This window comes from Balearica regulorum, chromosome 1, assembly GCF_011004875.1.
Source record: "Balearica regulorum gibbericeps isolate bBalReg1 chromosome 1, bBalReg1.pri, whole genome shotgun sequence".
NCBI classification, from domain to species: Eukaryota; Metazoa; Chordata; class Aves; order Gruiformes; family Gruidae; genus Balearica; species Balearica regulorum.
This window is the reverse complement of record NC_046184.1, coordinates 75,926,165-75,952,976: the sequence shown is the minus strand read 5'-3', so window position 1 is coordinate 75,952,976 and position 26,812 is coordinate 75,926,165. Positions and strand designations below refer to the sequence as shown.

General features: G+C 36.1%; 1 protein-coding gene across 3 annotated transcripts in view; it reads right to left on the bottom strand.

Moving 5' to 3' along the window:
* Positions 1-24,157, bottom strand: part of BMAL2 (basic helix-loop-helix ARNT like 2) — a 38,628-nt gene extending 14,471 nt beyond the window's left edge. The window contains exons 1-10 of one of the 3 annotated variants that reach the window (XM_075759301.1): positions 23,962-24,157; positions 15,202-15,349; positions 13,945-13,980; positions 11,431-11,469; positions 8,615-8,772; positions 6,245-6,324; positions 5,375-5,467; positions 3,287-3,404; positions 2,325-2,468; positions 380-620 (exon numbers count right to left, since the gene is read on the bottom strand). In XM_075759301.1, the coding sequence (XP_075615416.1) occupies positions 380-620; positions 2,325-2,468; positions 3,287-3,404; positions 5,375-5,467; positions 6,245-6,324; positions 8,615-8,772; positions 11,431-11,469; positions 13,945-13,980; positions 15,202-15,349; positions 23,962-24,022 (1,118 nt within the window). In that variant the 5' untranslated portion in view covers positions 24,023-24,157. The remainder of the gene's footprint in view (positions 1-379; positions 621-2,324; positions 2,469-3,286; positions 3,405-5,374; positions 5,468-6,244; positions 6,325-8,614; positions 8,773-11,430; positions 11,470-13,944; positions 13,981-15,201; positions 15,350-23,961) is intronic. The other 2 variants (XM_075759310.1, XM_075759317.1) reach the window with 2 other exon arrangements.
* Positions 24,158-26,812: the final 2,655 nt, after the last annotated feature.

The following is a 26,812-nucleotide window of genomic DNA, read 5'->3' as shown; positions in this document are numbered from 1 at the left end:
TATGTGTTCCAAATAGTAAGAGTTTAAGAAGTAATAGTTTTTGGTTAAGTGTTTATTACTTAAGTCATATGCATATCTATGAAACTCTAACTTGAGATTTTTCTTTATGAATAAATAAGTACATCAGTGCATTTTATACCAAATTTTAATCTCGCTAGTTCATCTTTTCCCATAGAACAATATACATTTATACATTGTTTTATGTTTGACAAAAAAAACAAAGTCCAAGTACACATAGATTCAGAATGAACTGCTTCCTGTGTACAGTACCTAGACATTCTATCCTTCTTGAGAAATTATAGTTCAGATAGAAACTATTAGAAAATTTAACTAGTGGTATAATTTTCATTTTCTCTTCATTAAAGAAGAAATCGCTTACCGCTGATCTACATAAACAAATTTTCCATCCATGGCAAATCGTGTAACAAATTCTGTTGCTTTGACTTTTATCTCTCCACTCTTTTGTGGAACAACATAAGGGTGTAACCTCCCAATTGCAACAAGACAGTTAAAGTTACTACTGTCCTTTTCTACATCATTTTCCTCTTCTACTCCCACCTCATTAGGAGGCCAATTCTTCAAATACCCAGTACAGTGAATGGTACAGTATTTTCTGTGATCTAATAAAAAGAAATGAAATAAGAAGCAGTTATGGTTCAAAAAGTAAACTGAATTATTTTTTTTTTTATTCCGTTCACCCGAAGACCAGCAACTATATTTCATACATACCTACAACAACTGTACAAGGCTATAGATAATTTTACAGAGTATTTTTAAATTAATTTTGTACTACTTCATTTTGGCTTACCTGGAGAGAGCACTTCTAACCCTATGTGAGATTTAGGAAGACAAGTTATTGGTGTTGGCAGTTCAAACACAGTCTCACAGGAAAAAAAAGTAAACCAACAGTCTGGTAACCCACAGATCACTTTCTCTTTATACAGTTTCATATGGATTGTAAATTAAAATAAACTAGAGAGGCACTCTGTAGGTCAGTTTACCTTTGGTGAACACAATGATCTTAACATCTTACTGCAATTGCTAAAAGAATCAGCTGCGAGAACAACTCAGAACAACCTAGCTTATTTTCTATTTATCTTAGGCTTCTGAATTCCTCAATTTTGTGGGAACACAAGTATTTCAGAAGTCTTAAATTACAGCATACACTGTCATTTATTCCTATGGCTGATAAGACTCTTTGCTGCCTATATAACATGCAAACACCCTCATATGCATCAAGGCATAGAGATGCCAATGTGTCCTGAAGTAACTATCTTTCAAAAAATTGCAAAAAATATCTTTCAAAAAAAGTATTTCGATATCTGTATTCTGAACAAATTATGCTTTCCATAGATTTGACTGCATTAACCCTGTCAACTACAGAAAACATATAACAACTCTGTAAAATAAAAACCTGAGTTATCCTACTGTGACTTTGTCACAGTTTCTCAGATTGTCCAGGCATCTTCCTTCAATACTGCTTTCCCAAGAAACATTGATACAAGTTACATTTTTATCTCACCAAGTTAGTTGGCACACGAAGGGAGACTGAATTCTATTCACTTTCAATGACAGATCTATTTTAAAATTTACTATTGTATGGTATATCTCAACAATAACAAGTTACATTGAAAAACAAAAGCAGGATTATTTTTTTCAGGGCCAAACAATTTCAGCACACTTTTGCAAAAATCAATACTAAGGTATAAATAAAAGCTGCAAATTACATTTTAAAAAGATCCATTTACTGAAAACTTGAAAAGAGTATATTGCTGTACAGGCATACCAAAATATGAACTGAATTAATATTATTGGAAAAATTAATGTAATTACACTGATAAATTAATTTTACTATTAAAAGCAAAAAAGAGGAAAATTCATACTTTATAAGTACACACAACACAAAAAGTAAATCAGGAAAAAAAAGTTGGTTTACTTGCTTTTTTTCCTTCCAAACAGCAGATTTGCAGGCCTTATTCACAGTTACCTTCAAGACATATATTATTTAGTTTCATTCTTCTGATCCGCTCCAGTGCTTTCAAAAATTTCCCTGAGACTTCTAAAATTTGACTACAATAGACGATGCGCTCATAAACAGCCACTCTAACTCAGGTTCCTCCCTCTCTCTTTTCCAGGTTGGAACAGGGAGGAGAAAGAGTACAGTAAGACTGTTTTTCAAAACGTGTCTCCATACATATTTACACTTCTCTACAGCTACTTTGTGAAGTCAATGATAACCACAAGGGTCACAATACTGATTTGGAACTTAAATATGCCAAGTTTCAAGACAGAAAGGCCCCACTTCATCAACACTGTTTTAATACCTTTCTTCTTTGGGTTGGGCAAGCACTCCTTTTCTTCTTTGACTGTGGTCCTACTACATTTTATCCGACAGAAGAAGGAACGTCGAGCACCAGAATTCAGTCGAGCTGGTCCAGCTTGAAAATCTGTGTGTACTTGCAAGCCAGCTTACAAAAATTTAGTAAAGTAGTTAAAAAAACAAAATCCAACAATAAAACTTCAGAATACAAGGCCTTTTCTTCATTTTAGCTTCCAGTACATTCTCCTTACTCTTTAGTTACCTAAATTTTGTCCTTACAATTAAAAATGAAAAAAGTCTAATAACTTTAACAGGGTAAAGAAAACACGGCTGTCACACAGATTCCGAAATTAAAAAGAACTACCAAACTATTTTTAAACCCTTCTTGATATTTTGAATGTTATTTTAATAAATATGCTTTATAAACTTTCAACTTCTATTTAGTACATGGAAGAACTGCAAAGATGCTTATAAAAGCCAGCTATAGAATAGCGATTAGCTGCACAGTACATAACGTTTTCCGTATTAGAAATAACTGTAAACAAAATAAGATTTGGTTAAATTAGGATTGACACTTAGCATTTTCAGAGAAGACAGTGATTCTTGATATTGAAGTATTTTATCCCATGTTCGACTACATCAGGTCTTTTGTATTGACAAGACCTATCAAATACAAGAAAAAAAAGTAGTATGTCTGGTAGGAAGAATGTCAGACCACATCTTGATAAATGTTTAACAATGCAAATTTCAGTCATTCTTATTATCTAAAATAAATTCTTTTCTGGGCTAGCTTTTAAACTGTAAGTGCACTCTAAGCTGCAGATAAGCACCGAAATACGTTTGGTTCACAGAAATTATACCTCCAGTTTGTACATCCATGCACATACGAACATATGAATATGCCCTGCACAATAACTAAATTTAGTAACGTCTCTAAAATATCTGAGCACATTCAAATATACTTACTTTTCCCATCCACAAGCTTCTCCCTAGGAGAGATATCCGAAGAAGAAAGTTGTTCCTTAACTTTTGCAACATCTTTTGGATGCAAGTAATCAAACAAACTTTGTCCAATTAAACTGGCCTATTTAAAAAACAAAACAAAACACAACAAAACCCAAAAGATGTAAGAATCACATTGTTTTAGAACAGGACCCATACATATTATTTATCTCAGAAAAACAACTTTCTACACCATTAAAAAAACCAAAACCACAGTTACTCTAAACATCAATACTTTGATCCACATTTAATTTGCCATTGTTTAATATTATTTTTATAAAAACAGGTGAGAAAAAACATAATCTGTTCTTCTCATTTGCAAAAATAGCAGATTTAGTTGGATATTAAAACACAGTTCTGTAAAAACAAGTGTTTTATTTATGTACATTAATGATTTCTGATCCTAGCCAAAGAAGTTTACACACAAAATAACTCCACTTACAGATTATCACAGGGGGAAAGTAGGGAAATAGGAAGAAAGATTAATGCCACCTAATGACTGAGCTCTAATTTGGTTAGACAAAATAGCACCACTGAGCCAAGAGCTGCCTGGAAGCAGGGGTCAGCTCACTTCAGCACCCTTAGTAGGGGATATTTACAGGAATCTCTCTAGCTGGGATCCATTCGACCTGCTGACTCTGCTGATCAAATGTAACTGGTCTGCTGCACTACTGCAGGCAGTACTACTTGCTTTTGAAACAGGAAGGAATTCTCACAGAAGTGGGCTACTTTGTTTTCTGGGATTTTTTTTTTTTTTTTTTGATTGCTTACCTTCACCAGGTCAAATCAATGGGTTGACAAGCAATTCAAATTGCAAATCATTTTGGACCCGAGCCACTTGCTATATGATCACTGTATACATGAAGGGGAACTCTCTTTCAATAAGCCAGAGTCAGAAATGGGTTTAATGAAAAGCTTCTAAGAAAGCAGGATTAACTGAGTGCCACTGAGAAAGGTTAATAGCAGCATTGTCAAAATATGTAGGTGTAACAGATTAGGCTGCAGGATGGGATTCATAACCTAAAATGACTCCCCAGTAAGTGAATAAATTCATGGGTTAAGTCAGTCATGTTCTCTGAACCTCTTTGGCTACAATAGCAAAGATTTTATGGATCTGGAATGAGGTATGTCTGATGTGAGAGACTCCAAAAGGTACTTTTTAGTCCCTGAGTAAATTCAGTGTAGAAGGTTTTTTGTTTGTTTGTTTGTTTTTAAAAATCCCATTTATGCTTGTTCCCATAAGATGATTCATTTCACTTTAATTTAAAAAGATATAGTTTGGGTTTTTAAAAAAAAAAATCTAAAAAAAATAATTCTATAAAATGGAGTCCAGATTGGTTACCCTTCCGCTTATGAAGAAAATGAACATAGCACAAATGGTTTCAAAGTTATAGAAGTTGACAGATGGAAGCATTAACTGGTTTAGCCTCTGTTTTTGGAACAGAAGTCATAGATACATGAACAAGTTATCATGCCTTGATTATTTGTCGTAATTTGTCCATGATGTTGAATGTCAACTAATGGAAGGTACTTACATTTTTCCTATTTCTTTTAATTCTACAGGCTAAGCTAACTCACACTATCTCAGTTTCCTTCAAGTTAAGAGTATAATTATTACAGATGAGGTGATATGTAGTGTATCTGAGCATAAAGACATTACCAAGGAAAGCTTAAACTAACTTCCACTGCTGAGCTACTATTTTTCCTTGGCCTAAAAAACACCCCCAAAATCACTTTACCATTTAAAAGAAAATCTCTTGGAGATAGAAATTAGGATATCTTCAAATTATCTCTTCCTCTCAGACTAGCAGTTTTCTTAAGGATGATCAACTGAAATCTGGTGCTGTTACTCAGGTCAGGAACACTGACCGTACTTGCAAATATTTTGTTCCAGGATGTTCAGCCTTACACTGAAGGAGGTTAAATCAAAGAAATTCCAAGAAATGATACACAAGGACTGTTTTTTTAGTAATATACAATAAAATGTAAGAGTTGAAAAATTTCTAAGAAAACACAATGTAAAAACAAACCAAGAAACTTGATTATAACCACCTGATCATAATTAAGTATTTTGCAAACTGATTCTGAGACAAACAGAATTTTTCCTCTGTTGCATCCAACCACAAATAGGAATCCATCTGCAGCCTGAAAATATAAAGATATTGTCTTTAAAAACATACAATTAAAATATGCAATGAATATTGATGACTACAAGGAAGCACACTTATAAACCTGATTTTTTTTAATTAAATAAGTGATAAGTCACACCAAAAACCAATTAAGATGGCAAGGACCAAATCAGACCTTCAACTACAGACAGCTAAGGTTTTTTAAACACAGATTTGGGCAAAGAGGCAGCCAGCTGGAAAACAGTGTAACTTGGGAGTCATCTTAACAGATCTTGACAAAGTCTGGTTTTAGAGCAAAGGAAAAAGAAAATAGTTGCAAATGAGAAAGGGTAAAGGGGCGTGGGTACATGACAAAGCGCAAAAACAAGAATAAAGATTTTCTTTCAGGTATTATTTCTGCATCTTTTTCAAAGTACATCTTTAAAAATTTTAATAAAGAAGAGTAAACAACTGCAAGTATATTTATGCATAATGAAAAGCATTCTCTATACTTCCATGCAGACTTCAATATCAACATAAAAAAAATTATGTATTAAATACGCAGATTGTATGCAGATTTATCATCCCTTCAAGGGCTGCTGTCTGCCATGCTCACAAATCATCTTCTGTACCCTTTCATAAAGGAACAGCCTGTATAGTGTACAGAGTTATAAACCAGCACTCACCAAATACATCGAGGCGCTTGCTTGAAGAAAAAGATGAGGGGGAAAAAAAGCACTCTCCAACTAAAAACTCAAGTTAATGGCAAGCTTTAATAAGGACATCATTTAACTGACAGTTTCCTTCCACTTACCCTAAGGATTAACTGTCGGAGCTCATCATCCTTTAAAAATGAAGGTTTATACCTGACTTCTGTATAGGAGCTAGTAGAACCTGGAAAATAGATTATTTGTAGACATAATGTCAAAAGTTACATTTTAAATTTTACTTTTAACAGAGGTATAATTTGGTTTGTATTTTATAAATTTTCTTTGCAACCACAACAGCTGAATAAAAAAAAAATATTTAAGAACTCTAAAAATATTAAAAAACCTCATAAACATACGCTGGCAATGAATACAGGCACACAAACAGTTTTTTCTTGCCCTTTACTTAGCATAAAACAGGGAAACTTCTGTTCAAATATCTTTAATGTACTGCTAGAGAAATGGTATTATGAGAACTGAGTTTTCTAGAAACACTTCGTAGACCTATTTCAGAATACTTAACATTTGCTGAATCTGAAAAATTCCAATGTTATCAATTGTCTTTGGCATGACTAATGCTTCATTAGTACTATGTATCTAACAATCAAAAAATGACTCTATTGTAGTTAAATTGAATATCTTACTACATTTAGTGAGACAGACTCACTACATTTACAATTCTAGCACCCGCGGCAAGTACTCTAAAATAATTTTTAGCCATTACAAGCATTTCCACAACTTTTTCTAGATTTTTTTGAGGTAAATAGCAGTTGAGCTTTCTAGCAAATTTCAGCATTCACTATAATTCCACACAGTATCTTGTATTTTCTCAAAGTAGTTGTTTTGAAGATATGTAAAATAACTGTACCAGATGGAGTCCAGTTTTCACATCATATTGTTAAAATACAAGTATTTAAGCTGAAGATTACTTGTAGATACTTGTTTAAACTGCAAGAGTAATTACTGTACTGCTAATTTGTCACGTTATTTCTTTATGCAAAATTCTCAGCCTGCTTGAGCCAATGGAAAGCCCTTCCAACGTAAATTATTCTATTACTGTCAAGTTAGTAGCATAATTAATTTTCTACACTTCTGTGACTTAAGACTAATGGGGTTCTTATTAGATATGTTTATTCATAACCAATTTTTTTTGCAATGCAGATAGTCTTTGATCTTTGCTTACAGCTGACCAAATTATTATTCTGAAACAGTACTGCCAAAAAAACCCTGAAATGTGTGCTGCTGATAGACCATGTGATATGCAACTTGTATTTGAATATAATTTTTTTAGGGGAGGAAAAAAAAAAAAGAAATCCCAAAATCTAGCAATAGCAAAAGAAGAGGAAAGAATATATCCTGGTTTGATCCCAACATTAAACCATTCACTGAGATCCACGATTACTTTACTTTTGCTAGCTGACTAAGGATTTAAATTTTTGATAACTCTTTTTCTTGGTACTCTCTAACATTTCATGGTATTTAAGACTTTATTGTAATTAAAGTCATCAACCATTCTGTTAAAGTATATTTGGTCTTGCAACATTCCTTTTAATTACTGTTCTTGCAGGCAAAAAAATACGTTTGAAAGATGATCATGTCCAAACATAATTTTTTCTTTAGTTTTAATCAACTGGTTTTGGTTTTATGAAGCTACAGTGTAAAAGACTTAATCATTCTTAACAGAGTGAGTTCTCTGTGCTCCCTACCAGTGCAACTACTTGCATCAGTTTCTTTAGGTAAGCATTAGCATAATTTCCCATTGTTGAGGAGACTTTTTTCCCTAATCTCACAGTGGACAAACAACTCATCAGAAGTATTTGATACTTTATAAATGACTTGGTCTTCAAATTAAAGCCTTCCCAAAATTTAGGCGTTTGGGGGATTTTTTTGGTTGTTTTGTTTGGTTTTTTTTCAAATGGTCTTTTTCCATGATATTGTAAATTTTGAAGTCAACAGATAAACATGAAATTCCAATAAGGAGACAAAGGGTTGATGGAATCACAAATGTGGGAATAACAAACAGGAGTATGAAGACCATTGGCTTCTCTATTAGCAGTACAGCTGTTGGCATTGGTACAGCACCACAGGTATTACCGGTGCAGAAAGTATGATGAAAAGTGGAGAGATCACAGAACCTGCATTTAATTTTGGGGTTGGAAAAGTATGAAAAACAGTCTTGCTTTATCATTGTAATTTTTAAAAAGACTCAAGGAGTGACTCAATTGCAAGGCATACCCTTAGCAAACAGGAAATACCAGACACGGAAGGGTGGCTTTTTTCCTGCTATACTAAGCAAAAAGAAGAAATGAAGTTCTGAAAGCTACAAACACGTAAATTTAAGTGAAGAATAGACTTGGAACTGAATTCAGCAAGGAAATGTGAAATAAATGACCTTTGATTTATTTAACATCAAAGAAGATACACAGTAGAACTCCTGATAGAACAAGGACTTTCAGGATTAGCTTCCTAAAACCCACCTTTTAAAGATTTTAAGTGTTGCACAGCCATCCGTAACACTGTAAGCTTGTCTAGCTTTCGTGGCATGGGATTGCACTGAGGTATCATTGCTGACAATTCCTCTATCAAATTATTCATTTTATCTCTTCTTCGCTTCTCTGTTTGACTGTGAGCCTCTCTAAGAAGAAAAATTATTTTAAGAAAGATGTGGAACAGATTATTTTCTCCATAATATTCATCAATTCCATTTTGGAAGTGGTACATATCACAAGAAGTACTATTGCACTGAAACAGTTTTTTTATACACTACTTGTATTTGACAATTGAATTAGATTCACTTGAACAAAGCAGAAATGGTCACAATAATGATGTGAAAAATATATCTCAAGCAACAACTTGATTATATGTGGCAGGAATGAGAGGCTATAAAGACTTGTAAAAGTTAAATTCGTCTTGAGACCCTTGACGTCCAAGTGAATACCTTGACACCTTACTGTATACCCGAGAAATTCTGATGTCATTAGTAATCACAGGAAGACATTTCTGCTCCCTGGCCCTATCCACCTGGCCTGTGTAACTAAGACAGGGTATTCATTCTGCTATCTTCCCCCCCCCCCCTTTCTCTTTTTTTTTTTTTTAAAAAGGGTGTTCTGAGCACTTGCTAAAGAATCTCTGAACTGTGTTTTATGCAAACTCACAACAATCTGAGATGAGCAACGTCTTCTTGTTATCTCTTTACCTTAAAAATTACTAAGACTGGACACAAACACAAGCATTTATTCATAGCACAGCAGTTGCAACAGACAATACATTTATATGTGCTTATAGGAGATGTAGTAGAAACTGAAACAAAAAGCTGTGCCTCATGTAATTTCACCAGAGGCACTTCAGAGACCTTTCCCCTTCATTTGTCTGATAAGGTGGTAGAAAGGATTTCAGCCTCTGTGCATACTTTGTGTCTCAGGTTTCACCTCTTGGTAAGCCTCTGTCCAAGAACTCAACCACAGAAAGAGAGCTTCCTTCTTGGACAGTTTTCATCAGAAAATCCCATTTAAGGCACGTGACAGTGCACATCACAAATATATTTATATCTCAGGTCACCTTTTCTTTAATTCTTTCTAGTGGAGTACGTTAGTTTTTCCTGCTGATCTCCTCCCCTCTAACATCCTCTAGCAGATTAAGAAAAGTTTAATGCATTGTATTCCCTCCCTACGCAGAAGACAAGCTAGGTGCTCAATTAAAACAAAGATTATTTTCCTTTCTGATTGAGACCAGACAGTGGTAGTTAACCAAACTGAGGGACAAGTTTTGGTTAACTGATCTCCCAAACTCTTCCTCTTAGGCATACTGTAACAGAGGGTATTAAAGGTAATAAAGTTAACTACACCTGGCCTGTTGAGAAAGAACAAAGTACAATTTTAAAGACCTAGTCTTCTATTATTTTTATTATTTTACCCAAAAATAAATCCCTTCTTCATACAAATAATTCTGGGTCATTCATCCAAACAATTAGCTTTTCTCTCTCTAAAGCCTTTTTTTAAATTTAATTTTACCAGTTATTCTCAGCTCTACAAGTTCACCCAACTTTTCCTTTGTGTCAGGTAGGAACAGTCAAGTAATATATTGTGTTGCTTCTCAAACTGTGAGCCTCAGGAAGACAGATACAAACGTTTGGGGAATGAGAATAATCTCTAATAGTCAATAAGTAGTTATAGAAACCCGAACATGTGGATGCAGAAATTCAAGTGATGACTGGATGATTCAAGAAGTCTTCTGTTATATTCCCCAGTTACAAAGGGGAAGGGAAAAAAGCAAGTTCCTAATAAGCTTGAGAAAAGAAACACTGGAGAGAAATAACTGTTTCAGCAAACCTTCAAAAAAAAAAAATCTTCTAATTATTTTTTTCCTCCAACTAACGAACCAAAACTGAAGGAAAAAATTAACAATACAACATGAAAGTTATTAAAGCAACGAGTAAAACAGAATCTTGTATAGCAATCTGGGATACTCAGTAAAGAAAAATAAATTTTGGAGTTAAACAAAAACCCTGTAAATATATTTTGAAACACTTTCTTCAATTTTATTTAAATTACAGGAAGAGTTCATAATTATTAGTTAGCACACTGTATAAATAATGTTTTTGACAGCAGAGTGGATTGTGTATTTCTGCTTTGACATCTCTGCTCACATGATAAATAAAAGACACATTTTTAAAACAACTTTATAAAACAGCTCTAGTTTTACTATGTGGCTTGCCTATAGTTTAAAATATTTGTTTGGATGAATCATGACTGCATACAGTCACACAGTATTTCAAACCTTACAAGTGCTTTATGTGAATTTCAATTTGGATTCAGATAAGATGTGAATTCAAAGTGCAATGGCAAACCTTGAATAATTCCCTATACAAAAACTTGTTCCAGAACAAGAATTCTTCGTTGTGCTTTAGCTGAATCCATTTTCATGTGGGATAAATTTTAAATACCTCCAAGTGTAGACAAATCTAGAAAAAACAATTTTCAAATTCATAGACTGAGGATCAACTCCTCCCTTTATATACAACTTGAGTGTACTGCATTTAATTCTCACCTTGAAAATTTTAACCTCAGGTTTTTGCTAACCATTTGAGATATTCTGTAACACAACTTTCATTAAAATTAGTAGAAAAATAAAATTCTCAAAGAAGCTCTAAAAATTACTATAGATTTAAGAGGAAAAAATAAAAATTTACTGTTAAATATTTGATGGTTTTATGAATGTTACCCACAAACTCACGTTTTACTATTGTGAATCCGAGTATTTATTAGCAAAATGTACTTTTATTATAAATTAGTACCTGAAATCTTTTATTTTAAGATGTTCTTCATCTTCACTCCTAGAGAAAACAAGATAGAGAGTTTTACATTGCATATTTAATACTAGACACTTCTTTCCTCCTATGAATTCACGATATAGAAAATGCTACAAATTTGCTATGGCTCTAACAGAAGCAAACCCACAAAAATTCCTAAACCAAAAATGATCTAGCAAGTGATGCATAATAGAAAGAGACCAAAGCATAACTTCCAATATTCACAGTTATGTGAATATATTATGGGGATGTTTCATAATTACAGGGCTATTTTTATCCTGGAGAAAACAATATTAATGGAACATTCAAATAACTTAAATCCAGGCTTGATTTTTTTTTTAATTTAAAATTTTAAAGAGACATCATCTATTCATGTTTTTCTTTCCAAAATCTTACTGTCAAATGATGAAAAAAGTAATGCTAGCCTAGACTTGGCCTAAAATATACTTTAACTACTCATGGTCAGAAAAAGCAAAAATTAAGTATTTTCCCATACCATACAGCAATGACTGGAAAGTCTGTGTAATAAAATTGTAAATGGAAGACAATCATAGGTGCTTGTATCACGATAAATACTTATTTTCTTACTTAGCAGCAAGAAAATATAAAGGATGCTTCAAACAAGGACAATGATCTTTTTCTCTTCCCTAAGATCACTGTATTCTTCACCACCATGCATTAAGAATTTCAGAACACGGCCTAATAGTTATCTTGCCAATTTAGTATGAGCAATTTGGTACTTGCAGTGAGGCAGTTCCCATATAAATACTGGCTATGATTTTCTTTAAAAGAAAAACTGATACAAATATTTTTAATCTTCCCACAGCACTTCTTCAGCTTTTTTTTCATTCAGCAGTGGAAACATCTCATGCAATACTCTAAACTCCATTCCAGAGGAGAGAACTGCTAACCTATGACCATATGTTGTACCAGAAGGATTATAAGGAAACAGGCCAATCAGTCACCAGCTATTTCCTATAAAGAAATGGAAGTAGAAGAACAGTTGGAGATTAATTACAACTTTAGGAAAGACCCCAAAAGCTGCTTCCACCTGTGACTAACCACTGACCCCAGCCAGGATCCAGCAGCCAGAGCCAAATTAACACACAATTCAGAGATCCAGCTCTTCAACCTGGGATTTCACTGGAACCCAGAAATCTTCTAGACAGTCTGATAAACCTGAACACAGGAATAGGTTGGGCTCACAAGACCCTAGGACTTTTCTTCAGTGAAACTGTTTCAGATTTAGACAAGTTTGCAATAACTAATATTTTGCTTTCATTTTAAAAGACACTTTTACCAGAAATGTGCATATACTATGAACAGAAGCTATATTGTCTGACCTCAAGAGGAGAGGAGATAAGGGGGAGCCAGACCAACTGCAATGCAGCGTGTGGCCTATTAACTAACTCCCCTACCTCCTCAGGAGCTCCACTTGGGGAAGAAACTAGAACAAATTTGCTGCTCAAGCAATCAGTCACAGCCTTCAATGGATTTATATAGCCTCTGTCCTAACAGCCGTGTTGCTACTGATATAAATAGCTAGATTAAAACTACCTTGACTACATGAACATAGGGTGAAATTCTACCTCATGGCTGTAATGTAGGTATACTTAATTGGTACTAGAAGAACAGAATCTGTATTATTCAGGAAAAAATAAAGAATATCACCTTTTCTTCTATTTTCTCAATTGATTTATTAAACATGCTTCCTGATTTCTTCTAAAATGGAAGCAGAGGTTTTAAAGACATAAGAGGAGCATTTTTATTCATACTTTTCCCTCATAAGTGCCATGGAAAAATCCACAAAGAAACAAATAATTTATCTCCAAAGAAAGATTTGTATACTACCCAATAAGCCATGCACCAAACAGTAACTACAAGGATAAAAAAGAATGCTGCACAGCTACATATAAACGAATATATTTTCTAAGTAAGGTATCCAGGTGCAGAAAAAGAAATCACAACAAAGTAATCATGTAATTAATAACTATCCCATAACATACACACACAAAGGGTTTACTTAGGCTGCACTGCCAATCTTAACTCTGGTTTGTCACCTTGCCATAGCAGTATTTTAACATAGTTGTGGCAGTTCTATTTTAAAAAGCACTTGACAAGGTTAGAACAAACAAAAAATGTTTGCATGCACCAGTCCTAGAAGAGTACAAGACCTTTCCTTCACCCCCCTAGTCATCTTATTTAACTGTTACTTTTCATTCACTCCCATGCTTACCTTAACTTCAATACTAACAACTCTGGTACAGTTAATAAGTAAGTCAGAGTACCTTCTTAGAAAGAAATATAAGAAAACCTTAACGCTGGCTGGATCTATCCATCCTGTTAATTAGCTATATGTTTATCCCCTTTTGCTGTACAATCACCTGCCCTTAGATAAAGCACTCCTTAAGGCAAACCACACGGCTCATCTAGCCAACCAGGAAAATGCGACACGTTTACAGCACTGAAAACAGAAATGGATTCATTTATAAAATGTACCTTTTCTGAGGGTCACCATCAACTTCAACTGTATCCCTGCAGAAACAGTTAATAAAGTAAGCAAAATGTAGTTTGAAGCACAAAAAGATGACTTGATATATCCAATGAAAAAAAGTCACAGAAAAATTTTAGTGGAAACCCCACTTGATTTTCAGCAAGAACATTAGTTTTTAGAAACTAATTACTGGTTCTTATAAAACAATACTTTTTCAATTAGTATTTCAACTTGAAGGCAAAATTTTTTTATGACAGAAGGAAATACTATTGAGTACTTCTACTGAACAGGTAAAAATCAACAAGAACTACTGAAAAAAGAATGGAGTTTTTTTTTCAGAAACTAATGTATTTCTGGAGTTTTCAGATTCAAGATACACTTGAATCTCCAAGTTGACAATTATATCAACATCCACAGTATGGCTACATTCTGTAGCTCAAGGGACTATATATGGAAGAAGCAGGGATTGAAGAGAATTGCTTTAATAATCAAATACACATATATTTTCTACTCCCCCTTTTTAAAGGTGAATTTTCCATACTAGTTTGGAGATACTTGTAATGCACTAGATTCACAGGCTGACTTGTGTCACTTACGGCTGATTAATATAGGTTTGAATAGATCACTTCTAAAAATATTTTTCCATGTAAATGATTATTTTGTTAACTGTCATCTATTTGGCAGTTATAAAACAGGCAAAAACAGTCAACAGTATCATCTCAGTATATTATGACCCACTTAAAAAGACTGAGTACTACTGTAGGACAGTCCTCATTTTTAGGTCACAGGTCTGTCTGGACATTTAAGTAAATGGCTGCCCTAGTCACTGAAGAAGCAGTTGTGATTCCACACTTCTAGATCAAAGAACTTAACGAGTAATCTTGTTTCACACTTTAAGGTGATATACTAGTGTACACTTGTGAGACTTCAAGCAACTTAGTAACAATTTGCTGCAAAGAGAACTTGCCTTTACTAACAGGCAAAGAAAAAAAAGTTAGGATTGAAATTTCAGCATTAGAGACATATTACCCAGACACTTCAGGCCCGGAAATGGCATTACAGAATTCTACATATATCCCTTAGATTTAAGGATTATTTTTTTCTATTTTTAATAACTCAGGGCTGTTAAAGAATGCATTTGGAAGAAACTGTAATAAATAATGGTAATAAATAAAGGAAGGAGGATTAGTTACCATGTTGCATAAATAACAGATTAATGTCTCCAATTTATGTAGAGACACACACAGAATCAATTTACTTACTGGTTATCAGAATCACTTCCTTTGCGCTTCCTTGGAATCTCAGCCACAGAAGCATTGAAAGAAGTGGTGGTAGAAGGCTTAGTCATTGGATTCATGAGGCTGGGGACTCCAGAAGCAATGCATGGGTTTCCATCTATTGAGAAATTATCTGTGAAGGGGGGGGGGGGGGGGAGGGAAAAAAAGCAACTCAGTGTCCAGAGCTACATTATCGCGTATCCATTCTGATTTTCATCTGGGAAAAAAAAAATTGTTCGTGGGTGGCTTCTATGCCTCTGACACAAAAAACAAAGGTTGCACTGCTACAACTTAAGTATAGAAAAGAGTACACTGTCTTCCCACAGTCTTGTAACGATCTCATCAACCCAATCAACACATAAAATATACAACCTCACATGACCTTAGCAGACTACACTTAAATCCCCCAGCACCTCAAACATCCTGCTGTAAAATCACAAAACAGCATTAGCTAGCAGATCAAAATACTGCAACTAACACAAAATTCAACTTAAAAACCCCATGTTTTTTAACTGAAAAAAAAGTATTTTTTAAACAAGCAGGACGCACAAAATGAAATTTTGCCATAACTACGTTCTGACATAAAATCTATAATTACACATAACGTAAGCAATGTAAATTGGGAGAGTCTTGAAAGCTTGACAAGTTCTACCTTAAAGTTCCCTTCACAATTCTCCTCTCAAGGACAACTGCTTTGATTCTGGGAGGGATAGAAGTCACAAGCCAAAATAATGCTAGTAACCTACTGGGAAAGGAAAACTGCCTCCAGGAATCTAAGCACTATTACACTTTTTTCTATCTCAATGCAAAGCTATCACGTAGAATCACCCGTTTGATGGTTAGGTAAATAATCAGAATTAATTCTGTTTCAGCAAATGTAGCCACTCCTTTAGGCTTCCTGTCCTAGTGAGGAAAGTATCCTATGTTATACACCTAGAAAGAATATAAGAATTAACTCCATGAAGGGTCAGATGAGGCACTGAGGGAGGTCATTAAGGAAGTGAGCATCTCCTACTTTTAGGAAGAGGCAAAAACCAAGATGGGTACTTTCAAAATCCAGCAGGAAGAAAAACTGGATACTTTACTGTGAGCTTTTTTTTTTTCTTAGCACATATGCTGTCTGTAAATGACAGGTAAAGGCATATAAAAAAATTATACACAGTGTGTGGGTTTTTTTTTCTTCTTAGGTGTAAGAACATCTTACATCAGAAAAATTACCTCCTAGGTTCTCATTTTCTGTTGGAATATTACTCTAGACAGTTAAATGAAAATAGGCTAATACTTGAACAACAGCTTGCCTGGTCTTCCACTAATCCTCTCTCTACCAAGTCAGACTACACAAAGTCAGCCCTGTTTTATTTTAGAAAGCTCTTTAACTCATTAAGTCACACAGGAAGTTCCAAAAAAAGAGGTGGAAACTCAAAGAATCAATAAATGCTTGACAAATAACTAACAACCTTTGGGCATCTGCAACAAAGAAAATTTGGTTACTTCAAATACACAACATATTTGAGTTAGGGATATTAAAAATGTATTAAAAGAAATTACATCATAAATACTACAAGAGTACAAATAGATGTCTGAAATAGTTTTATGATTAATCATAACTTCCTAATAGTCTCATTTTATATTTCTTCTATAAATTCTTGCAATTTCAAAAACAAACAAACAAACCTCCATCAACAATTCCAAGGGAACTCTTTATTTATAAAGAGTAGTTTTAATTCACTTAAGTTACAGCAGCCTGTAATTACTACATTAAGTTATTGAAGTATAATCATACTTCATGAATAGTCATGGAAGAGTATTTACTAAACAGAAACCTACATGTATGAGAGACAAGAATGCCTTCAGCACAGCACATCCTTTCGTCCTGGAACAAAGCAGGAGAGAACAGACCCACTGACCTAAATACTCCTTTGCACGCAGATGGCCAGTCTGCTTTCTAAACCACTTCCATTTAAAGGAACAAAATGAAATGCATCATTTACAGCTTTTCCAATTTATCCTTCATATTATCAAAATAACTATTATTTTTTCCTCACACTCAAGAAACAAATTCTGAATACTGCACTTATCCCCTCTACATTTCCCAATAACACCCTTTTCTCTTTTTCTTAACTAAGAAAATAAAAAATGTTTAGATTGTCAGCAATAATGACCTATTAAGAACTTCTGCAAATTTTAGGTGATAAACTGAATCCTAAATACTAACACTGTGACAAACTAAGTCCATGTTAAATGTCATCTAACTAAATGCCAGTAAGATAGCTGGTTGATCTTAGACAAAAATATAAGGCTAAGAATCTGTATTGATCCCCAACATGTCCAGCATGCAGCATATATTCTTTATATGTAGTCTTTAAGATTCTCAAAAAAAACCCCCCAAACCCCAAACCAAACCCAAAAACCATGCAAAAGAAAACAAATAGAGAAATAAATTTAAAGTTTCAGAACTACCAAACGTAGTAGCAAAGTAATTATTCGGCATTTAACAGACAAGAGCAAATCTTTTTAATACCTACTACTCACTGAACAAGAAGCAGACAGAAACAGTTCATAAAGCTAAGTCAGCTTTGAGAAGTCAGTAAGAGTGCTTTAAAATAATCTCTTAGGGCTTTATAATAGCTATCATAATGATGCTAGGTGATTCCAAGGTGCTTACTCTCTCCCTGTAGAGTGTCTTAACCTTGTGTAGTCTGTGATGAAAGATTTCTCTACTTCTCCGGCTATACCACTTTGGGAGAGCTGGATAACAGATTTAAAAATTTGGGGGTTCACAAAGAGAATGAGTTAGAATGCACTCCAGTAACCAGGATAAGCTTCTACGATAGGAAAAAGCTGGATACTTTCATTTGTGCACCTGGCTGAATTTCTTATATTTTCAATTTCTGTGAACATTTTCATACCATTAACATCAAAAACGAACATCCCTAAGAACATATGAAGCAAAACTAAATGTTTCCCAATTTCACAGCACTCTTGCTTCATGAAAAAATAATATCCAGAAAGACCATTCTTATTACAAGTTTATTTTCCTGGAAAATCAAAATCATTAGTCAATTTCTAAACTCCTAGAAACAGTTTAATTCAACTAGAAATATTTTGTTTTACCACCCCAAAGGCTATTACTTACACTAATCTGGTTTGCAAGTCAAATAAAATTCCAACTGAGAAATGACATGGTTTTTAAAAAAAATATTACCGTTCATTTCAAAGTTTTGCTAATGCCCTGGCATACTAATAACCGAATTTGAATGGTAAGTGAATAACTCCTCAAATACATGTGTCTATTTATGATCTATGTTTGGCTCTCAGTATTAAGCATATATACTTATCTCTATTAAAAATATTTTAAAAGTATATTAAGCACATCAGGACAGATGAAAGTAATACTAAAAAAACCCCACTGTAATCATTCTCTGCAAAAAAAACAAAGACCACCCAAACATTACAAACACACCGTATGAAAAATAGCTCATTTGAGTAAGTGTATCAGAAATAAAAAAACTATTATTTTAACACTAACTTTAATATATTTCATAATCAGGCAAATGAAGTATTTAAGGAATGGTTATCAGCATCACAGTTCTCATCATAACAACATATAAGACCATACCCTACTGAACTACAACCTCTCTCATGTTTTTCTACAAGAAAAAAAAAAAAAAAATTACAGTCCCAAAGGAAATGAACAACTGCAAATGAGCAACATGAAACTACTGTTTTGGGGTGGGATATGAAGTAAAGACATAGGAAATCAACCATATTCCTATGTTCAGCAAAGGTTCTGTGTAAATAATGACATGCAATGCATTAAGAAACACGGCTTGACAGACACTACATTTTTCCAATTACTGACAATAATATTTTCTAAATACATCCCACATTCCTGGACTGTTTTCTCCACTAACAGTTCTAAGGTTTTCAGTTCCTAAACAAACACAATCTATTACAAAAGGCTCATGGCCAAACTCCACCAGTCTTAAAAGGTGAGATTCATCTGAACAAATAAAGATGTCCACATCTGAACTAGCCATTCTAGTCCCTCTTGGAGGGAAGAAATTTCTAGGGTGATTCATCTCAACCTAAAATAGATTCCTACAGTTGGCTAGATGAAATACAACATTTCTAGGGTGATTAATCTCAATCTAAAATAGATTCCTACAGTTGGTTAGATGAAATACAGTCCAAGAGTGCCTACTTCTATTCAGTAATTATACGAAGACCAGACTAACTAGCTCATCTTTAGATCTCTACAGATTAGATAGCCAAGTCTAAGTGAGATGAATCCCACCCAAGGTAGCTATAGACCTATCATTCAATTCTTAAAATATAACAGCTACAGACAACACCTGTTTGTGTCACGTGCAACAAGTTTAAGCCCAAGACAGTCTTTCAAAATTATTGCCTTAATGACCACCTCACGACCCACTCACCCCCCTCTGAAAGGTTAGCTTTTCTGGCTACGTTTACTCCTCTTATGCTTTCCTAAAGTATTACTTTAGTACTAAAACATTATTTTGACTTTTTAGAATCATCAAAAGGAAATCATACAAGATACACATAGGCACTCCAAAAATCAGTAGAAAAATACAAGTCATGTAGATATGAATAATAAAAAAAGCTGTCAGTCAGCCCTCATTTAGCCAGTGTAAAAAAGAATATCTAAATCCATCTATCAGGACATGACAGTAAAATACACTTGAAATAGCATATCAATTAATAAGTACATTTATAAAACTTATGGGTGGTTCTCTTCATAGTCTGTACACACCAGACTTGGAGAAATGTCACAGCTCTGCAGCTACTTAAGTAACAATGTGGTAACACTGGCACAACCTTTCTAAGAATAAGAAGGCACTTTCAATCCAGCTTCCTATTTTGAAACACTTTCTGGCAGAAGGAAAGGAAAAGACAGAAGCTGCTTTGAATTGAAATTTCTAAGACCACAGATGCTAAAGACCACCATGTATTTTCCAAATATACGTTCCTGGCATACACAAAGCCCTTTAGCTAGATATTTAAACTTTAACATAATTTTGACTTCTTTAAACTTGTCAGAAGTGACTGTAAAGTGGCACATAAGGGTTCTTCAGCCTAACAACATGAGTTATCAGAACTGAAATCTACTCACACTATTAGGCTATGTCTATGCTAGTAAATACAATGGCATAACAGCAATAGGTCAGTAGAGAGAAGCAGCTGGCACAGAAGTCCCTGTTTCTAATTTGTAAGTAGTTCAGGGAGCTTACACTAAATCACATTTAGTCTGGTTCACTGGGCCAAAAATCCTTACAATGCATGTGTTTTAAAGCTGTCTGAGAACAAACCACTGGTTCACAGAATCACAAAACAGTTTGGCTTGGAAGGGACCTTCAAGATCATCTAGTTCCAACCCCCTGCCATGGGCAGGGACACCCTCCACTAGACCAGGTTGCCCAAAGCCCCATCCAGCCTGGCCTTGAACACTTCCAGGGATGGGGCATCCACAGCTTCTCCGGGCAACCTGTTCAGTCCCTTATGTTTGCAACTGGAATATGTTTGGTACATGCCTGGAGTAGCCCCAACCTTGCTACAATAAAATTCTAGTGTAGTTTCTTCTGAAAGGAGTCCAGTTAATTTATGCCAAAACTGCTCTGCAAATCAAACCCATAAGCAGTGGGGATAATGGAATTCAATGCAAACCAATGCTATTTCTCTGAACCAAAACACTAATGTGCACACAGCCTCCAAGTGCTTAGTTGATTTCAGGGTCTCAGTCTAAAGCTCTTAGGAGTGCAGTCATACAAGGAAGGAGATATATATATATACACACACGCACAAATCTAGGCACACAAGAAACCTAACTTTTCTAAACTGAGGTACTACTCAACACGTCAACTTGGATTCTTAAGTTTTGCCAAAATTGATGTGCTAATTTTATTTAAGATATGTCTCCGATTACCTAAGCAATTCTATCTTTACATGCAGCACACACAGCATAGCTTTGGAGTCAAATAATTTCAAATAACTATGTCATGTAAATTGCTTTATTTTACTATGGAGTTATTTTTCTAAAATTATTTTAATGAATTCTTACTGCAGATTTTCATTAGGGAATGAGAAAACTACATCTATATCCTACATACATACAGTACTGTATGAGAAAGACAGTTACGAGTGCTGTGATATGCATCACTTCACAGATCCTGCAGATCAGAACACCTGATAAAAGAAAGAACCATATTTTCTAAACTGGGGTGAGAGTTGTATTAAATATTCTTTTTATTTATTTATTTTAGAGGTTTAAAATAGGCCATGAAAAGCATCTTCAGACTAGTTACAGCAAGTCGGCATCCAGATCATAGCCCACAGTATCTCTCACTGAAAGCTGGGGCAACAATTTTCATTGGAGTTAAGCTGTGAAAAAGATAGAAGTCTAGTGTCTAAATGAGGCTTTTTCCCCAAAAAACTTTATAAGCATGCGTAATGCAGGAGCAAAATACAGAGACTTCAGCAATGAAACCATCTTACGAACAACTTTATACAGAGAATAAACTCTTACAGGCTAACTCAAGAACACTGGATTTGTTTTTAATATCACAAAATCATGAAAGAAAAAATTATGATATCCTGAATTATAGAAATCCAAACCAAACATTAACACAGGCAGCCGATTACTTTCTGCATCTATTTTTACTTATTTTCACCACTAAGAAGTAGTAAAGAATCACAACTTACCAATTAAATAACACATTTACTTAACAGATTTCAAACACCAAATATTTAGCCAAACCTATTAGTGTATTAAAAAGTACGACTGTTACAAGCTAATGAGAAGATAGTACATAAGCCCTTGAAAGGCCACCCTGCTTTCCCAGGCTCAAACCAGGTCCCTGATAGAAAAAGAGTCTTGTATACAGTAGATCACTACCAGGGAAAAAACCCCCCAACTTCTCCAATCATATACTGCTAAAGGAATGGAGGGTAGCTGGGGTTTTTTTCTAAGTTTTTGATTCATATTATTGTAAAATGCTGATTCCCACCAAGTCAGCTGCAGAACTTCCATGGTTTTAGATGGCCCTAGAGTCCAAACAGGGAATTTTCAACAGAGTATGCACAACAATTCACTTCCCACAATCACCCACCAAATTAATTCTTCTTACAATGAATTTGATTCTTAGATGATGTGAACTGTCCAGTTTAGTTTGTTTTTCATAATGTGCAGGTGTATCAACAGTAATGTGTACACTCAGGTGAAAAAACGCACAAACTATTAAGCAGGCAACCTTAGTGTGGACCTATTCCACAAAAATTAAGATATTTTTATCTTTAAAATAAAAAAAAAAACCAGAAAAATCCTCTTTCTTCAAAATCCATTAGAAGAATAGGTATAAATATGGGTAACAAAAGAAACCAGGGAAGGGGGTTTCTTTCACGATAAAACATGAAAACCTATGGTTCACTGTCTTCCCAAATCTATTTGTAAATGGAAACGTCTGCATGTTTGGGCTTTTCTTTATTTTGATTATTTCCTTTGTGCATGATATAGAAACAATAAATCCTGGGTTTAAGCACAATTTAACAGACTGCAAAAACACTACCAAGAAAACCTACCAAAACCCCCACTTTGTTTACAAAACACTAGATTACTTGCTACAAAATTATACCAGTATTTAAACAATCAAGCAGCAGAGACAGAAAAAAATGCCAATTATTCTAAACAACCAGGATCCCCATATACATTAAAATACACATAACCCAACAGACGTTTAGAAAACAACAACTAATAATACTAAACATAGAAGAATTGGTGTTAACTAAATAGAACTGCAACGATGACTTTTAGAAGAGATTTGCTCACTTCTGTTTTTCAAAACCCCAGGCAAAACACTTCTTTCTCCTCGGAGAGGAAAAGCAACATACTCATTTCAAAGCAGGAGGAACACCAAACAGCTGCTAGTGGTTTACAGCTAGCCTTGTTTTAGTACCAGAAACTTATAATTAAGAACAAGGAAGGAACATCAAACCTTGGTCAGCATACAAGCGTGGGCATGCACACGCACAGAAGCTAATATCACTACACGTAAAATACTAAATTATGTTTACCTATGAAAAAAATCATACTAGTGTATTAGGAACACATAAAACATCTAAGTGTATTATCAGAAATGGTAAACTACGTACTAAGTTAAAAAAAAAACAAAACAAAACATTTTTAGTCCACATCAGTATGATGACACACCTATAAGAGTAAGAAACGGAAGCACAGAGTGAACATTATACTCGGGATTTCTCTGGAAGCGCACAATATAACGCCGTTGCATCCACCCCTATGTACCTTTACTGAACTTCAATGGGAGAAAGGAGTTAGCAGCGGCCAGGTCACACTTCGGGCCATCGGGCGTGCAGACAACAGCGTGAATTTAAAAAACCCACCAAAACCCAGCACCACAGAGTGATATCGGGAACATGACCGGACCCAAGTGCCCTCACAGAAAGGCTGTACCCCACGGACGGCCGCACACAGCCTAGAGTCACCCACCCGTGTTCCACGGGCACCAACCCCACAACAACAGTCACGCAGGACTCGCTCGTGCCACATCACGGAGGCAGACAGGCACACACACCCCACCCCTCCCCACACCATACGTACCCACGATCGCCCCACAAACACAGCGCAACGCACTACGCACAGCCGTTACAGTGCGATAGGGGAGCACCCAGCCGCCGCCCGGCAATGGCCCCCTCCCCCGCCCCCACCTTCAGTGGCCCGCCGCTCCTCCTCGGCCCCCTCGGCGCTTCCCGCTCCTGCCTCGGCCATGGCGGGCGGCCCGTGCCCCGCTCCACAGCGCCCCCGGCACCGGCGGCATGCAGGAGGTGAGCTAAGGTGAGGAGAAACAGCCTGTCCTGCCCGCCCGGGGGAGGGCTCACAGGCGCCCCGCCAGCCTCCCCCACCCCTCACTGGCGCCGCCTCAGCAGCGCCGCCATCCCCCCACGCCCGCCCCGCCCCGCCCGGCCCGGTCGGCCGGTGGGACACTTCTCGCGAGATTTCGGGGCGCGGGCGGACGAGAAGCGGCCGGTGTCAGGGCTGGAGGGGTGGCTGCCTTTCGGCTGTGCCGTGCCGTGCCGTGCCTCCTCCGCGAACAGAGGAGGGCTGGAAGTGAAGCGTGGGTGGAGGTTGGTGCCACCTACACCGCCCCCATCTAGCGCTGAGACCTATGAGGCGAGTTGTAGACAGGCCGTGCCGTACCGGCTGTGGTGAATATATGGTGGATGTGCCCCCTAGGTGGCTTCTCACAGGTCCCCTCTGGTATATCAGAGAGCCAGAGTAGGTGTGGGCTGCTCCTGAGCTTTGCAGTATGGGGGAAATTCCCCAAATTGTTTTGCCTTGGCTTGCATACCTGTTACATTTTCAGGGTGCTGTATAGAGGACACCTTGTCTGAGGAAGAATCAGGATCTTGGAATAATTTTGGTTAAGAGAGGCCTCTTTGGGTCACCTGGTCCAGTGTGTGGTCAGAGCAGGGTGGAGAACAGTCACGTATCTGTAGCATAAAAATAGAGTTAACCTTTACCAGTATATTAAACTATGTTAGTAGACCTGCATTACACTAGATGCTGAGGGTACAACTATGTTGTTTGATAATACCAGGAGTGCATTTCACAAGGTGAATCTACCCATCATCCTCATTGTGCTTTGGCTCACATCCTGGAGTAGTCTTGGTGTCTGCGAAGCGTATTTTGCACAAACACCTCAAGAGGCACTTCTTAGAGCTTAATGTGCTCCAGCTGTTAATGGGTGTTCACTCCTGTGGACCCCTCTAGAGCTACTCTGAAATGAAACCCCTACAACATGGGCATCGGGACCTCAGCAGTGCCTGTTCCACTTGACAATCTCTCTTACTGTCCTGTCCTCCTTGTTAATGTTGATGTAGCCTGTGCTTGCTCAGTTCCAGTTGTAGCAGAATCGCCTCTTGCCTCCACTCGTGCATCCTTAATTGTGCCATCTTCGTGGGCTGTGTGTGTGCCTAATTCTACCTGTTGAATTCAGGTATGAGGGAACTTGCATGTACAGTACAGCTGGTATCACTCACCAGTGAGGCTGGATCCGGATGATCGGTGACCTGTGTGAGGGAAGCTACTTCTGCAGGGGTACTGTTCAGTGGGCTTTCAGAGCGTCCTTCTGTTAATAGTAGTGGGGGGTCCTTTGGAACTAACAAAAGTAGGTGTAATATTTTGCAAAGTATATTACATTCCTTCATAATCTGTTCTAGTAGTTAATATCTAATTTGCTAAAATGTCTTATCTTTGAGCTGCAGACAAGTGATTAGGTTTTTTTGGGTCTGGAGGCATAATAAAATTACTCTTAAGATAAAAAGAAAAACATCGTTTGGTAAAAGTGAAAAAGGAAGTATGACTAAATACAAAAAAGATTCACTTCATTTTAATAAAAGCAAGAATATTGTTTGCATAAGTATTTTCATCGCTGACTACATTATGCTGAGGGAAAGTATATGTATGTGATTGCCAGTTATCTGTCTGGTCAAAGGAAGTTGCAAGCATGCAAAGGGTTAAGACTAACCTATGGCTTATAAAATTGCTGTTGCAGAAATAAATTGCTTGAAAGATAGTTTTCTGAAAGGCTGTTTTCTTCAAGAGGATAGTCACATGCAACCGAACAATGAGTCTGGAGCTGCAGAAACAGTGCAGAGGGACTCTTGCAGTAATGTTTATAAGCACCTCACCACTGGTGGTAAGACCACAGGTGATTATGGTTACATATAAAATTACAAGAGACTGTTTACTGTTCACTCTTTTGAAAAAAAAAACCAAACTTTTTTTTCAGCCCTTGAAAATTAAGGAAATTTTGAAGTCTTACTAAAGATTCTTGCTATAGTTTGATATACCTGGACAAAAAACTCCTATGTGTAAACCAGCTGTTTCTATGTCTGTTTTCTCTGTGTAGGAAAGTTAATATTTTATCCTGGGAAAGCTAATACCTTGAAACAGAAGCCTCATCAAATCTTTGCTTTTCTGCTGCTTCCATCATCCCATTTAAAATAGCAGTACAGTAATGTATTTATTTTCATTATGTATAAACATGTATGTCTGCCAAAACACTTTAAAAAACTTGAGAAAGTAAATCGTCACAAAATGACATCGGCAAAATCCCATCTACGAATTTAATGTAACGTGGTGGAAGATCAGTAACTTCCCTAGTCAATGATAGAGCTGGTGAAAAAACCCGAAAACAATTATGTATTTCATGAATAGCTTTCTGAGATTTAGGCAGAATTTAGTTGCCTAACCTCCAAGCTATAATATTGGGAATGATTACTCAGATGCATTCCTGAACTCCCATTTGTGCCATCTTTTATACTTTGAAGCTCCCAGCACATTTCACGTTCAACTTGGAAGCACTCTGTATGGGAGTGGACAGCTCAGCGTTTTGCCCATAGCTAAGCACCAGGGATAGACTAGGCATGTGGCAGGGCAGTGTAGGTGCACGGCTCTACGGAATATGCTCACCTGGATGGGGAATCACAGGTTTCAGCTGGGGATGTTGCTGAACAAATGCAATTGCGCTACTATGACATTCTCATTGCATGCTTT